This window comes from Octopus bimaculoides, chromosome 1 (genome assembly GCF_001194135.2).
Source record: "Octopus bimaculoides isolate UCB-OBI-ISO-001 chromosome 1, ASM119413v2, whole genome shotgun sequence".
NCBI lineage: Eukaryota > Metazoa > Mollusca > Cephalopoda > Octopoda > Octopodidae > Octopus > Octopus bimaculoides.
The window spans coordinates 144247945-144262637 of NC_068981.1; the positions used below are offsets into that span (position 1 = coordinate 144247945).

Consider the following 14693-nt stretch of genomic DNA (forward strand, 5'->3'; position numbering starts at 1 on the left):
TCCTCCTCCTCCTACTCTACTACTGCTACTGCTACTGCTGCTGCTGCCGCCACTACTAACAAAACCACTTTCATCATAACATCCCCAAAGGTATTTGCCCCCTCTCCCCCAGTGATTGCTATTGTAGCTGTTCTTATTAACACTGTTGTGATACTGGGGAATTGAATGTTTGGGTTTGCTTATACCACTTTGCTTGTCATAATATCTGTTAATTCACCACCAAAGCCATCCCTTAATTGTAGTCAGGCCTTGTGGAATGAAAGCAGTTTTGTCTCTTTGTTTCTTTGTTTGTTTTAATGCTATAATATGAAGATATTGCACCTGTGAGGTGTCATCTGTTGCAAATAACTAGCTGCTTTTATTATTGCTTTTACTTTTACTACTTCAACCACCTTCTTTACTTCAGCCAATTAAAAAGCTTCTATACTGTAACTGACCTGCTAGAAATATCAGTACAAGACTATCAAATGATATTCTATCATCCTTCAAATGAACACAAGTGATAGTGCACTGCTAGACATATAGTGTCTAGAAAAAGAAGTGAAAGTGAAAGTTAGAATGTGTCTTTTTGAAATAAGCTGTGCCATGGGTTTTGTAGGTCCTCTCCAGCTAGTGATCAGTTTTTCTGACAAGGGTATGTTAGTGGTGTCTATGTTCTGTACAGGACTTCCCTTGTTGGTGAGATTGATTCTGTTGATGTTCAGATTAAACATCTAAATGTCAGTGGCTATTGTTAAAAGACAAGAAAAACTTGAGCCGGCTGGTAACTCTAGGAGATTGCAGTATTTTGGGAGAGAAAAGCTGGGCAAAGTGTTTTGTTTGTTGGATCTTAGAGACAGGCATAAGGAAGAGAAAAGGAAGATATTGAGCTTGAGTGGATAGAGGTATGCAGCTAAATAGTTCAGGAGTACAGAGGCCATTGTGGTAACGATAGAAGATGCAGAAAGAAGGAATAGCATATCTGTGAGCTTGTGGTTAAAGGATGCTGGTAGGTGAACTGCTGCTGACACAAATACCTAGAAATAGTAACTTAATTTTCCAGAAAACACATTGCCATATTAAAAAAATGAAGGAAGGACAGGGATAATGGATTTAAAAATGTGCTGTCTTTGAGAAAAAGCTGAATGTTCACAACTAGAACTCCTTTGGTTACAAGCCTGATGATCTGAGCTGACTTGGAGTTAACAACAACACCATCTATCTCCTCCCCGTATAACAATAACAACAAGAACAGTGTTATGATGTGATGAAGTAGCTTCTACATAGTTGTACCATTGACTGGAAACTAACCAAATTTACCTCAGATAATGCTCAAATATCTTGAATAAAAAGCAAGAACACATTAAGCAATGCAGTCTTAGATAACCCTACCAAAGCAGGTTAGTCACAGCTGAAATATCTTTGATCATAGCTCTACTCGAACAAGGCTGACCGAGGGTTAAACAATTATTTCAAAGTCTCTGTGGTGTTTATGACCTGCTAGAAATAGTAGCCAAATCTCTTTCAAATTACAGACTACTGTTTTGAAAAGTGTACATTTTAGATTGGATACTGTATCTTTGATAGAAATGCAATTGCTGAGAAAATAATAGGATGGTCATGTTTGGAATGTATTTGATCATAGGTTTGCTTAATCAGGAGTGCAAACCTGGAACTAAACAAAAACAACAATAAAAACAACATCACTAGTATTCTAGGACATTGTGTAACAGTGTATTGTATTTTATATTATTTGTTAAATTCATTTCAGGAGGTTGTGAACCTTTTTGTTACTGGAAATGCTGTATCCAATGTATTTGACAACAAGATGGAACTGGATTCTGGCACAGAGAATGTAACAGTGCTAAGAGGTATCCAGCACCCGAGTGATATTGGGTTCCTGTCATTGTTTGAGCATTACAACAACACCAAGGTAAGAGATTTTGTTTACACATTTTCATTACATTTGTATCTGTGGTGTATGCGTGTGAGTAGAAGTAATCAGCTTACCTCGTTTGCCTTCCTTTGCACGAGTCTGTCCTGCGGTATCCGATCCTCACGGCTGGTCCGACCCGAAGAACGCTAGAAATAGCAGCTGCTTCTCCCCACACCTAGACGATCGCTTGGCACGTCCTCTCGTCCCAACAACCCTGTTCGAAAAGGGCATGAAATCCTGATCGAGGCTCCCTCTGCCCTTCTTCCTCTTCTGGTCAGCTCGCCGTTCCGGTCAGCGGTCAGCTCCCCAGTTGCTGACGTCATACCACAGTATCATTATCATCATCATCATCATCATTTAACATCCATTTTCCATGGATTAGACGGTTTGACTAGAGCTGGTAAGCTGGTAAGCTGCATCAGGCTCCAGTCTGTTTTGGCTTGTTTTCTATGGCCAGATGCCCTTCCTAACACCAGCCACACCACAGAGTGTACTAGGTGCCTTTTATGTGTCACCAGCACAGCTAAGGTTTATGTATCATAGGCACCGGCCACAACCATGATTTCATTTAGCTTCATATGTTTTCTCAAGCACAGTAAATCGCCAAAAGTCTTGGTCGCTTGTCATCACCTCCATGACAAGTGATCCTATAATGCTTATTGTTTATAGTTCTTGATTGTTTAACTTTATACTCTCCTGGGGAAAAAAAACTTTCATTTTGGCTGAGATCTGAAGATTCTTTATACATGACCAACATTATTGCACACAGGCAGTCATAATCTATGTCAGTTGTTGAAGAATTATTGATGTTGGCAAGCCAGTATTTGCTGCCCACCTCATCTTGCATCTTTGATTTTCCATCTCATCTGCCTATTGTTGATTCTACTGTCTTTTGTCCATCACTCCTAAGTCCTCCATCTCTCATTTTCCACCACTTATACTGATCAAATTGCTCTCATCACTCTGAGTCCATCGCTCTTCACTAGGTTTATGTATCATTTTATATCATCTCCTTTATCAATACACTCTAAGTTTCCCCTTCTGTACAGCAGGTTATCACACTCTCTTTTTGTCACTTCTATTGCCACTCATTTATCTTGTTGCCCATTCTTACTTTTGTCCACTTCTGCTTTTACAAATCACTCCCCGCCACAAACGAACTCCTCAAGTAACCCTGCTGGTTTTTGTAGTCATATTTCTTGATGTTAGTATTTTTGGCAGTTATTTTTTTTTTATCAAATGATCTTCCTGCTTTGTCAATCTTTCATTTGATTTCTACTTCACATTTTCTGTCTTCTGATAGCATACATCTCAGCTTTATTATCTTTAGTGACAGTTCAACAGGCTTTGCTTCAATTGTAATATTTACATCTGATTGCATGTATTTCTGATATATTATCTTTAGTGTCAGTTCGACAGGCTTTCCCTCAATCTTAATATTTATCATTGGTATTTATTGTTGCTTGCTGATTACCATCGATTTTGTTTTCTTTACATTAATTTCTGTTCCATAGAGCATTCTTTTGTCATTAAAGTGGTTATAAGGTTCTGTTGAAACTTAATAAGACAATTTATCCTGCATATATAAAGTTGTTGATGTCCATACCTTCTATTGATGCTCCTGCCATGAACTCTAACATCCCTGAAGCTCTTTTCAGTGTAGATATTAAATAGGTTAGGGGATAATACACAGTCTTGCCTGACTCATTTCCTATTTTCAAATTCTGAAGTTTTTCTCCAGTCAAGTTTTACCATTGCTGATTGCCCCCAGTACATTTTTGTTATTGTCTGGAAATCATTCTCATTTGTTCCAAATGCTGATATATGAGGTCTGAACAAAAAGTATTGGGACTGGTGTTAAAAAAAGGCAACTATAGCACATAGAAATTTGGCATTTAGTCTCCTTTGAAGTAGACCCCTTCTGAAGCCACACACTTTATCCAGTATCATTTCCATTAAGGGAAGCATTCCTGGAACTCCCATTTTGGGATAGTAAGCAATACCTTGTCACATTCTCTTGGATTTCTTCCACGTCTTGAAATCTTGTTGAATTCTTCCACTGCAAAGACTGAGCCTTGGTTTCTGGGTGATAGACCTATGATTCATCACTTGTTATAACCATTTTGAAAAGGTTCCTACACTGCTGAATTCTGATCTTTTTGAAATGACCACACTCAACACATATTACTTCCAAGTACTGCTATAAACAACAGAAGTGAATGAGAATGTTATAGATTAATGTGCATGTGCAACAGAGTTCAAGATCAGTCTGTGTCAAACTGCTTTACTGTGTGTACTTTAGCTCTGTTACCATAACAACAGTCCTGGTACTTTTTGATCGTACCTCATTTCTGTATGTTTTACCTTGTTAAATGCTTAGTTTACTCTATAGAACATTTATATAAAACATTTATATCTAGAGCTCTTTCACATTTAATTGTTAGATTAGATATTCCTTCATGAGTTCCCTTTCCCAGTCTGAGAACCACTCAGCAGTTGACTTATTTCATCATTTATTCTTGCTGTAAATTGGATAACCTATAGTAGTAAGGCTAATGAGTCAGTTGTTATGTGGCCACTTTCATATAATCAAAAAGTTCACCCTGGGCCATGGTCTCATTAGGCCAATTTCATGGATTCTGTCATGTACATATTCTACCCACTGGATGGGACACCAGTCTGTTGCAGTATTACTCATTTTTGCCAGCTGAATGGCAGCATGAAATGAACTGTTTTGCTAGTTCAGGAATCAAAACATTAGTCTTATATACAAGAGTGCAACACCCTAACCACTAAACCATGCACCTCAACACTTTCATATATTACATAAGTCTTTTATTAGATCTAAGTTGATTTTAGCCAGTACTTTTAATACTGTTACTGGTATTTTTGTCTGTCCTTATTGACAATCCATATTTCACTTTACTTTATTGCCCTTTCTGCTTTTTTCATTTCAATTAACAGATTCAAAATTTGGCATTGCCAGTCTCTCTTCATTATTGTACAGTTCTTTTATCTATTCAACTCATCTAGATGCAATCTAGTCATGATCAAACAGTATGTTTCCATTGTTGTCCTTAATGTTATCTCTTAGTCTATTCATCTAGTTCTCTTTGTGATCTCATTTATCTTATCTTACATTACTTTAGATTTATGTTGTCCATTAAGTTTTTCAGCTACTTGACATTGATCATCCGGCCATTTTGTTTTGTTTCTCTGCTTTCAGAACAGATCTCTTTATTAGGGTGTTATATCTATCTTGATAATTTTTTCTTGTATTTTTTTCTTCTTTCTATTTTAATAAAATTTCATCAATCATCTATTTTTCTGTTTTTTTCCTTTTCACTTATAGGTATCGTTTTCTTTACTAATGTTTACTTGCAAGTTTTAATTTCCCTTCAGTTTATCCTTTGTTATAGGTTTCTTGTATGTTTTCTTTATGTAAACATTCCTATTTGTTTACATCAGTCTTCTGTTTATATTCTGTCTGATTTACCAAGTTTAAGTTTTATTGTTCTCTCTTTTAACTATTTTCATTTTCTTAACTTTCGTTTGTGATTTCTGCTATGACTTAATTATAATGTGAACCTATGTCTGCTCCAGGGTATATTCTTTAGTAAATTTTGCTTTTACTAAACCATTGGTTTATCAGTACATAGTCCTTTTAATCTTAAGTTATGTCACCTGAACTCTTCCACATGCATACTTTTCTTGGTAGTGATGGAATAAAATTTTGGTCTCTGCTAAATTGTTTCTTTGACAAAACATCCATCAGTCACCTACTTCACCTGATCCTTGTAGACCTGTTCTTTGACAGTGTTTTTTCTGCCAACTTTTGCTTTAAAATTTCTCATAATAATTTTTTTACTCCTTCAAGTGGCTGAAACCAAGATTACTTCCTAGCTATGGCTTTAAACGGCATCCAACACTAGAGTTCAAGGTTGGGAAGCCCTAGATATTGAGAAGAAGGCAATTATCTGCTAGCTGACACTATTCTCACTTCTGTTGTGATTCAGAACAGTAGCACCTTCAAGGATTTCAGATTAAACTGCATTATTAAATCACTTTAACCAAACATGAGGTCTTATAATGTGGAAGTAGCTAGTAACCAGGTATGGTCAAACAATGACTGCTACCTTACAGGAGGAATATATGTATATATTTTAAATGTTTCACAGAAACACAACAAGCAGAAAATTTGTAGCTAATTCCACATCAGTCAATGTCCAAAAGATCTTTACAATTTCATGCCTTTAATGTTGATATTGTTCACTTTTGGTGGTGCCAGCGATGGAAAGCCACTTGGAATAGCTAATGGACGTACAAGGACCATGACTAGAACAAACACAACAGAGTAAAATAATAATATATATACAATGAAAATTGGCCATATGGCCTCAAGACAAGCAAATATGGGGTAACATAAAATTAAATATAAAAATGTCCAATAGAATTGGAAATAAGGAGATGGAAAGAAAGTCAGAATGAAGGATGAAGTAACAGATCTTGTAGAAAGAGAGTAGGAGCGTGGGAAAAACATGACTGACTGAGTCGGCCTTGGCGGAATCTGAACTCAGAATGTAGCGGCAGATGAAATACTGCTAAGCATTTCGCTGTTTCCAATGTAATAAGAACATCAAATATTCCTGGTTGATATAGTGCTTTATATTTCTAGTTCCTAAATATAAAAGCTTGTTCCCTAGTTTTCAGAGGAGCACTATCAGACAGTTACTTACCATTGAATTTAAATCCGTGTAACTTTGATGACAACTGGGAATTTCTATGAAATAACCTGCTTAGGCTACCAGTCATGTGGCAGGAGCAATGTTCCAACCAAACCATAGATAACTTGGTGGTGGAATGAGAGAGTCATAGCACAATCGATCCATTACAGAGTAGCCCTTAGTGAAATGTAGCTTGGCTTTGTGACTGAATGATATACTACAGATGCAAATCTTCTTAGTGAGGCAAGAGCAGGCGAAATTATCATCATTATCGTTTAATGTCCGCTTTCCATGCTAGCATGGGTTGGACGATTTGACTGAGGACTGGCGAACCAGATGGCTACACCAGACTCCAATCTGATTTGGCACAGTTTCTACAGCTGGATACCCTTCCTAACACCAACCACTCTGAGAGTGTAGTGGGTGCTTTTACGTGCCACCGGCACGAAGGACAGTTATGCGGTACTGGCAACGACCATGCTCAAAATAGTGTATTTTACGTGCCACCTGCACAGGAGCCAGTCCAGCGGCACTGGCAACGATCTTGCTCGAATGACTTTTCACAAGCCAGGAACACGAAGCTGCGGCACAAGTGCCAGGAAGGTGACGCTGGTAACGATCACGCTCGAACAGTGGTGCCAAAATCAAACCACTATTCCTGGCATTCATTTACTTCGAAAGGGCGTATGAGAGGGTACCATTTAGTAGTCCCTAAAGAAACTTAACATAGATGAATGGCTTATGAGGGCTATACAAGATATGTACAAAGATGCAGTAAGTGAGATTCAACAACAATTTCAGTGATGAAATTAGCATGAAGATAGGAACACATCAAGGTTCACTTCTTAGTCTCATTCTGTTTGTCGTAGTCCTATAGGCTATCAGTAGAGTTTAAGACTAGCTGCGATGGGAACTCCTGCATGCTGATGATCTCTTTCTCAAAGAGTGAATCTGTGGTGGAATTAGAGATTTAATTCCATGCATATAAACTAAGCCTGGAATTGTGAGGCCTCAAGTTAAAATTAACTGAGGCTAAGGTTTTAGTTGGTAGGAAAGAAAACAGGTAGAATTATTATTTTCAGCTATAAGTACAGAACCATGTGGCTGTCTGCTTTTGCAACTTTCAGGGGTACAATCAATTAAATCAAGCCAGCTAAAGCATACCTGTGAGTTCAAAAGCTTAAGTATTGAGCATTCTCAGAAAAGGAAGTAAAATAAAAAACAGATTTTAGTTTAAAAAATTAGTTTTGATAATTTCTGAAATAAAGGATAATGGTACATATTGATAACTCTTTCTCTTTCACTTGTTTCAGTCAATTGACTGCGGACATGCTGGAGCACTGCCTTTAGTCGAGCAAATAGACCCCAGGATTTATTCTTTGTAAGCCTAGTACTTATTCTATCAGTCTCTTTTGCTGAACTGCTAAGTTACGGGGACGTAAACACGCCAGCATCGGTTGTCAAGTGATGTTGTGGGGACAAACACAGACACACAAACATATACACACACATACATACAAATATACATATATACAACGGGCTTCTTTCAGTTTCCGTCTACCAAATCCACTCACAAGGCTTTGGTCGGCCCGAGGCTATAGTAGAAGACACTTGCCCAAGGTGCCACACAGTGGGAATGAACCCAGAACCATGTGGTTGATAAGCAAGCTACTTACCACACAGCCACTCCTGCGCCTAATTATAATATATTTTATTACTTTATTTCGTTGAACCTTTATATTTTTGTATTTTGTTAATATGCTACATATTTCTGTTGCAGGTTGGTTCTTACTATAAGAACCCAAAATATCCGATATGGATTGTTTGCAGTGAAAGTCATTTCACTGTGCTGTTTTCAATGAGTGACTCACTTGTGAAGGACAATAAGGCAGAGAAGTTTGATCTTTATTACTATGATGGGCTTGCCAAACAGCAGCAACCTATACGGCTCACCATTGGTAGGTATATGAATTGCTGGAGAAGGAAAGGTGACAATGGTGGTGGTGGGGGAGGGGAGGAGGAGGAGGAGGAGAAACTGTGTGGATTTAGTTGTTCTTGTAGTTTTTTTTCTTGCATAAACAGCAATTTTTATCACACGAGTGTTGACTGAAAAGTTCATAGGCTAACCAAGACACTCTCATAGAATGTGACCAAATGAGGTTTATTTTTCAGCATAGTCCCCCTTGCAGTCCACACACTTCTTCCATCGGTGTTGCAGTGCTTGGATCACATTGGTGAAGAAGCTCTCATTGTGTTAGTCAAAAATGTCATCAACAGTAGAAATGTCTTCACCATCACAGTGACACTGGCTCCCAGCCAGTGATGTTTCTGTGTTGGCTAACAGCTGATAGTCTGATGGAGCCAAATCAGGAAAATAGGGAGGATTATCAACCAGTTCAAAGCCACAATCACTCACAGCAGCCATTGAAACCAAGGACTCTTGTGCTGGAGCATTGTCTTGATGAAACAAGACCCCTTTCTTCAGTTTTCCTAGGCATTTGGTCTTGATAGTCTTTCATAGCTGACTCAGCAAGATGGCATAGTATTCTCCAGTTATGATGTGGCCCTCTTGTGTTTATTGTAAATGAGTGTTACTGCCATACAAGCAAAGTCAGTCATTTCGAATATTCTACAAAGGCATTTCTGGTCATGGGGAAGTTTTACCATGCTTGAAAAGGGTGAAGATTTGTGACATGAAAGGCATCTGGCTATAGAAAATCTGCCTCAAAAAACTCTATCTGACCCAAACAAGCATGGAAAAGTGGATATTAAATCATAATGATGAGCATAATTATGATGACAATGTGTCAAATGAGAAACGACATTAAATTAAGTGTCACGTTAATGGAAGTCTCCTTTTGATAATGTAGCTTTGGGCTACTTTATTGTAATTGCCAACATCCCCAATAAGGCAGATAAAATAAAATAGCTTCATTGTATTAAACGTAAATGTCTGTATTAGCTAATTATAAGACAAATTGATGGAGCCTCTATATTATATCTCAAGATGACAGACATAACACCCACATCACCTTCACATGAAACCTTATTGACTTTTGTATGTATGTGTGTATGTAAGAGCTAACAAGAGAGGCATCTAAATTGTAGCAACTATACTTGATGGAAATGGCATCCAATTCTGTCTTAAATTACAGCCCTCTTATTTCAGCTAATGTGGGGCCTCCACATGATATACTTAATAGTCAAAACAGAAAACAAACTCCCCTCAAACTATATATTATAATTATTATTTACCATCTCACAGAGAGATTTTGTATAAAGCATATTTTGTTATATACAAAAAATTTTATTTCGTTTTTGGATTTGGTTTGTAAGATTCATCATCATTTAACGTCCGTCTTCCATGCTAGCATGGGTGGGACAAAATTCTCTATGTGAATTCGTGTGTTGAAGCATATTTTATTGTCTGGGGTGGGTCATTCTCTTTTAGTGTTTTATTATTTAATGCACTCACTGGTTCAATTTCCACTCAGTTATTTATTTTTTCTAAAATTTTCATTGCGTCTTGCAACCTTTTCAATAATCGTTGACTCTATCTATTATCAGAGCTGTGTTCTTTTTGCTTGTCTGTTTGTGTGCATGTGTGTGTGTCAGTGTGCATGTGTATACACATATGTATGTATGTATGTATGCATGCATGTATGTGTATGCATGTATGTATGTGTGTATGCATATATATATATATATATATATATATATATATATATATATATATATGCCTGTGTGTAAATTTGTATGTATGTATTCTGTATATTCTTGTGTTTGTGTGTTTGTATATTTGTATGTATGCATGTGTGTCTGCATATGTATCCTTGTGTGTGTGTATGGTCATGTGTTTCAGTCTTCATTTGTGTATGTATGTGTGTGCTTGTCTGTCCATATTACTTGTGTACATATCTATCTATTTATCTATCTGTTTACTTACATATTCATTTACCTACACACACACACACACACACACACATATATATACATCAACATAACAGCCTACTAACAACTCTACCTGTGTATATACAAAACTGTGAGTTTTGAGGTATGGCTACCTTCTATGTATTTTTCCTATTTAGTACTGGGGATGTTTCATTTATGAGGATGTACTCCTGTATTTGTCTGAGTGTTGGGTCCTTCGGTGCTTGGATAAAATATAGATGTCAAGTTGACCCTGTGTGCCTCCATGTATGTCTTTGGCATGTTGGTAAAATATGGAGAACTGTTTTTTGTCTCAAATGTGCATTTAGTCTCTCTGCAATGCTTCTAGATGTTTCACTTATGTATACCATGTTCTTCTCTTTACAAGCACCCTCTATGCACCTTATGCTGTAGACTACATTTCTAATTCTACAGTTAATGCCAGGGTTAATCTTGCATGCATGAATATGCAGAATATGTACATGCATACAAATGTACACATATGCATACACACATACATGCATACACACACATACATGCATGCACACATACATACATATATGTGTATACACAGGCATACTGATGCACATGCATGCACACAAACAAACAAAAAAGACACAGCTCTGATAATGGACAGAGTCAATGACCATTGAAAAATTTGCAAGATACAAAGAAAATTTTAGAAAACATAAATAAGTAAATGAGTGGAAACTTTACTGGTGAGTGTGTTAAATAATAAGGCACTAAAAGAGAATGACTCTCCTCAGACGCAATAAAAAGTATAATGTTTTATTTCAATGTTTTAAACTTTTGAAAAGAGCTGAGTATTTTATCTTGACTTGCGTTCTCCATTTTATAGAGAGAATGAAAGGATGAGGACAAGGGAAAGCAATCATGGGAGGAGAAATTAGAGAGAATTGGAATAACAGGTGATGGAGAATGAGACCGGTATAAGTTACAATGAGAAAGCACGAAGAAATAAAACAGCATAGTCTAAACGCCCTTGATGTTTTATTTTGTCTTTTAATATTTTATTTTTGGAATTTGATCAGGACTTTTAGGTACCTCTTTAAGTTTAATAATTCGAACAGAATTAGGTCAACCAGGATCTCTTCTCAATGATGATCAATTATATAATGTTATTGTTACAGCCCATGCATTTGTAATAATCTTTTTTCTTGTTATACCTGGAGTCTCCTGATAAAGAGAGAGGGTGAGAGAGAAAGCAAAAGAGAGAGGGAGAAAGGGAGAGGGAGAGAACACAAAAGTAAAAATCAGAGAAAGAAGATTAAACAGAAATAAAGGGTAACAGCATTTTTACTGTAATTCTGACTTAAGTGACAATACAATGATATTCTATTTCATTGATCAAATAGTTTGTAATGTGTTTGAGAATGAGCATATTTCTCCATCATGTTATTTCTATACTACTAACAGATATTGTTTGATCTGCATCTCCAAAAGAGAATAGCTGTACATTTGTAAAAATGATGCAGAAGGAAACACCTGTTCATTGTAGCTCTACCTGACAGAAACAGCAGCGAAATGTACCACAAATTGCACCTTACACTCTTATTTTTGTATATAATGGGAGCACCTCTACTTAATTGCCATACCTGCTAGGAATAGCAGCCAAATCTCCCTTAATTCATAAATCACAGTCATGCATTTCTTCATATATAAAGCCAACAAAGGGGTATCTACTCTGTATCCTGATCTGATATAAACAGCAAACAATTCTCCCTCAAACTTTGTTCTACTGTCTTATGTATGCATGTTGTTTTAATACCCAGTCATCATTTTGTACCTCCATTAGTGTACAGCGTGTCCCAAAAGTCACTGAGGGGTTTCAGTTTTTAACAACTTCCTTAACTTTACAAATAAATGCATGAAATTTTGATACAATGTAAAAGACATAATGGAAATTAATATACATTAGTCAAATTTTGCAACACCACTACATCACATATGAAAAATGACATTACTTAAATGGCAGTCATTTTTGGCTTTGCACACCTGTGCTTTTTCCAAAACTTGCACCATAACACCCTCAAGAGTTTCAGACCCTACTTCTCTGATTTCTCTATTGATGTTCTTCAGTTGCACCAGGGTCTCTGGTTTGCTGATGCAAACCCTTTCTTTCAGGTATCCCCACAAGAAAAAATATGGGGTAGTCAAGTCTTGGGAATGTGAAGGCCAGTTGACATTGCCTTAGCAGGAGATTATTCTCTCTCGAAAGCACTGCCGTAGCAACTGCATTGTTTCCTTTGTGGTACGAGCAGTTGCCCCATCTTGCTGGAACCATGTGTGAGGTCTACTTTGAATGGCTGGGTGCAAAAAGGTCTCAATCATGGATACCTGAAAATGAGGGTTTACATCAACAAACCGGAGACCATGGTGCAACTGCAGGAGAACATCAATAGAGAAATCAAAGAAGTAGGGTCTGAAACTCTTGAGGGTGTTATGGTGCAACCTTTGGAAAGAGCACAGGTGTGCGAAGCTGAAAATGGCTCCCATTTAAGTGATGGCATTTTTCATATGTGATGCAGTGGTGTTGCAAAATTTAACTTATGCATATTAATTTCCATTATGTCCTTTATATTATATGAAAATTCTATATATTTATTTGTAAAGTTAAGGAAGTTATTAAAAATTGAAACCCATCACTGACTTTTGGGACACCCTGTATATACACATAATGATTACTTCTTGTCAGATGATAGCCATCTCACATTCAGCCTGATTGTTCTGATTTACTTTCATCCTTGCATGTGCATGGATATGACTTTGCACACCATCCATCCATCACCATAGGCCTTTAAAAAGTACAAAACAGATAAAGAAATGAATTGTTAGTGAGATGTCTGTACATCACTGGATTTAAGTAACAAAAGCTTCTACAACATTCCCCCCACCCCGTTGCCATAGTTGGTTCCAATAAGAAGCATTGTCAAGATGACTGGTACTATTTTGATTGCAAGTTTTATAGTAGAATGTCTTTTTCCTAGAAGAGCTGCCTTCCCCATGGCTTTATCAAAAATAATAGGAGCCTTGTCCACTGCCTGGGAAATCTATTTCACCCAGAGATGAGACCCTGGCAAGAACTACTGTTCCAAGTCAGGACAGACCTAGGAGTAATGGTTCATGAGAGGAGACTCCATGCAACCTACAGCACTGAAGCCTCATCACCAGGTGCAGTTTAATGTAGTATCAAAGAAATATATATATTATGTGGTAATGCTTTATCAAGTAGAAAAGCTCTCAATCAGCTGAGAGAGTAAAGATAATCTTAAAATAAAAACCCACAAATCTTGTAATTACAGCTACCTAGGGTTTCTTGGCTACAATAATAATTTATTCTGCCATTTATCAAGCTGTAAACAAGACCATACTAGCAAAAGTAATGTTTTACAAAACTAGATACCCTTCTTGTCACTAACCCTTGCTGTTCTTTAAGTAAAGGATCTCATATTTCACAAGTCTTTGAAAGTACAGTGCAAGAAGAAAATACACGTGGATCAGTTAATTACGATGTTATACAACATATTCCTTTCGCAGATTGATGCACTTATTGCAGCAGTCCTTCAGTTTTTCTAAGCCCTATAAAAGAACTCAGAAGGTATCAACCAGGCATTTCATGATACCCTTAAAGCCAGGAACTGTTCAGCGCATGTACATATAAAAAAGGTTCGACTGACACAAAACTCTTTATGATTTAGCAGGCCTTGCATGGAATTTTTGTGTTTTATCACAAATATCACCCTGAAGAGACTCATATGTATAAATGTGAATTTTTATAAATTCACTAAAGGATTTAGCAAGGCCTGCTAAATCATAAACAAACCATCACTGGTTCCGAAGCATGGAATTTTTGTCTGTTTTATGAACAAATATTACCCTGAAGAGATTCATATGCATAAATGTGAATTTTTATAAATTCACTAGTGAATATGAGTCAAAACAAATTGTCGGATGTATATTTGTTTTAATTATTTGTCATATTATGTTATATTATATTATATCTTTTTATAGTATAGTTATATAATATTATAATGTAATTAGATTTTTAATATATAAATTGTATTTCTCTATTTCCTTTTATATATATATATATATATATATAT

General features: G+C 36.6%; 1 protein-coding gene across 3 annotated transcripts in view; it reads left to right on the plus strand.

Annotated features, from left to right (window-relative positions):
- The window catches only part of LOC106868088 (probable ubiquitin carboxyl-terminal hydrolase MINDY-4), a 105253-nt gene that overhangs the window by 86062 nt on the left and 4498 nt on the right, over window positions 1-14693 (plus strand). Inside the window, exons 14-16 of one of the 3 annotated variants that reach the window (XM_014913214.2) lie at window positions 1751-1912; window positions 8420-8597; window positions 11429-11721. In XM_014913214.2, coding sequence (XP_014768700.1) covers window positions 1751-1912; window positions 8420-8597; window positions 11429-11445 — 357 coding nt within the window. In that variant the 3' untranslated portion in view covers window positions 11446-11721. Of the gene's footprint in view, window positions 1-1750; window positions 1913-8419; window positions 8598-11428; window positions 11722-14693 lie in introns of those variants that run through there. The other 2 variants (XR_008265054.1, XM_014913206.2) reach the window with 2 other exon arrangements.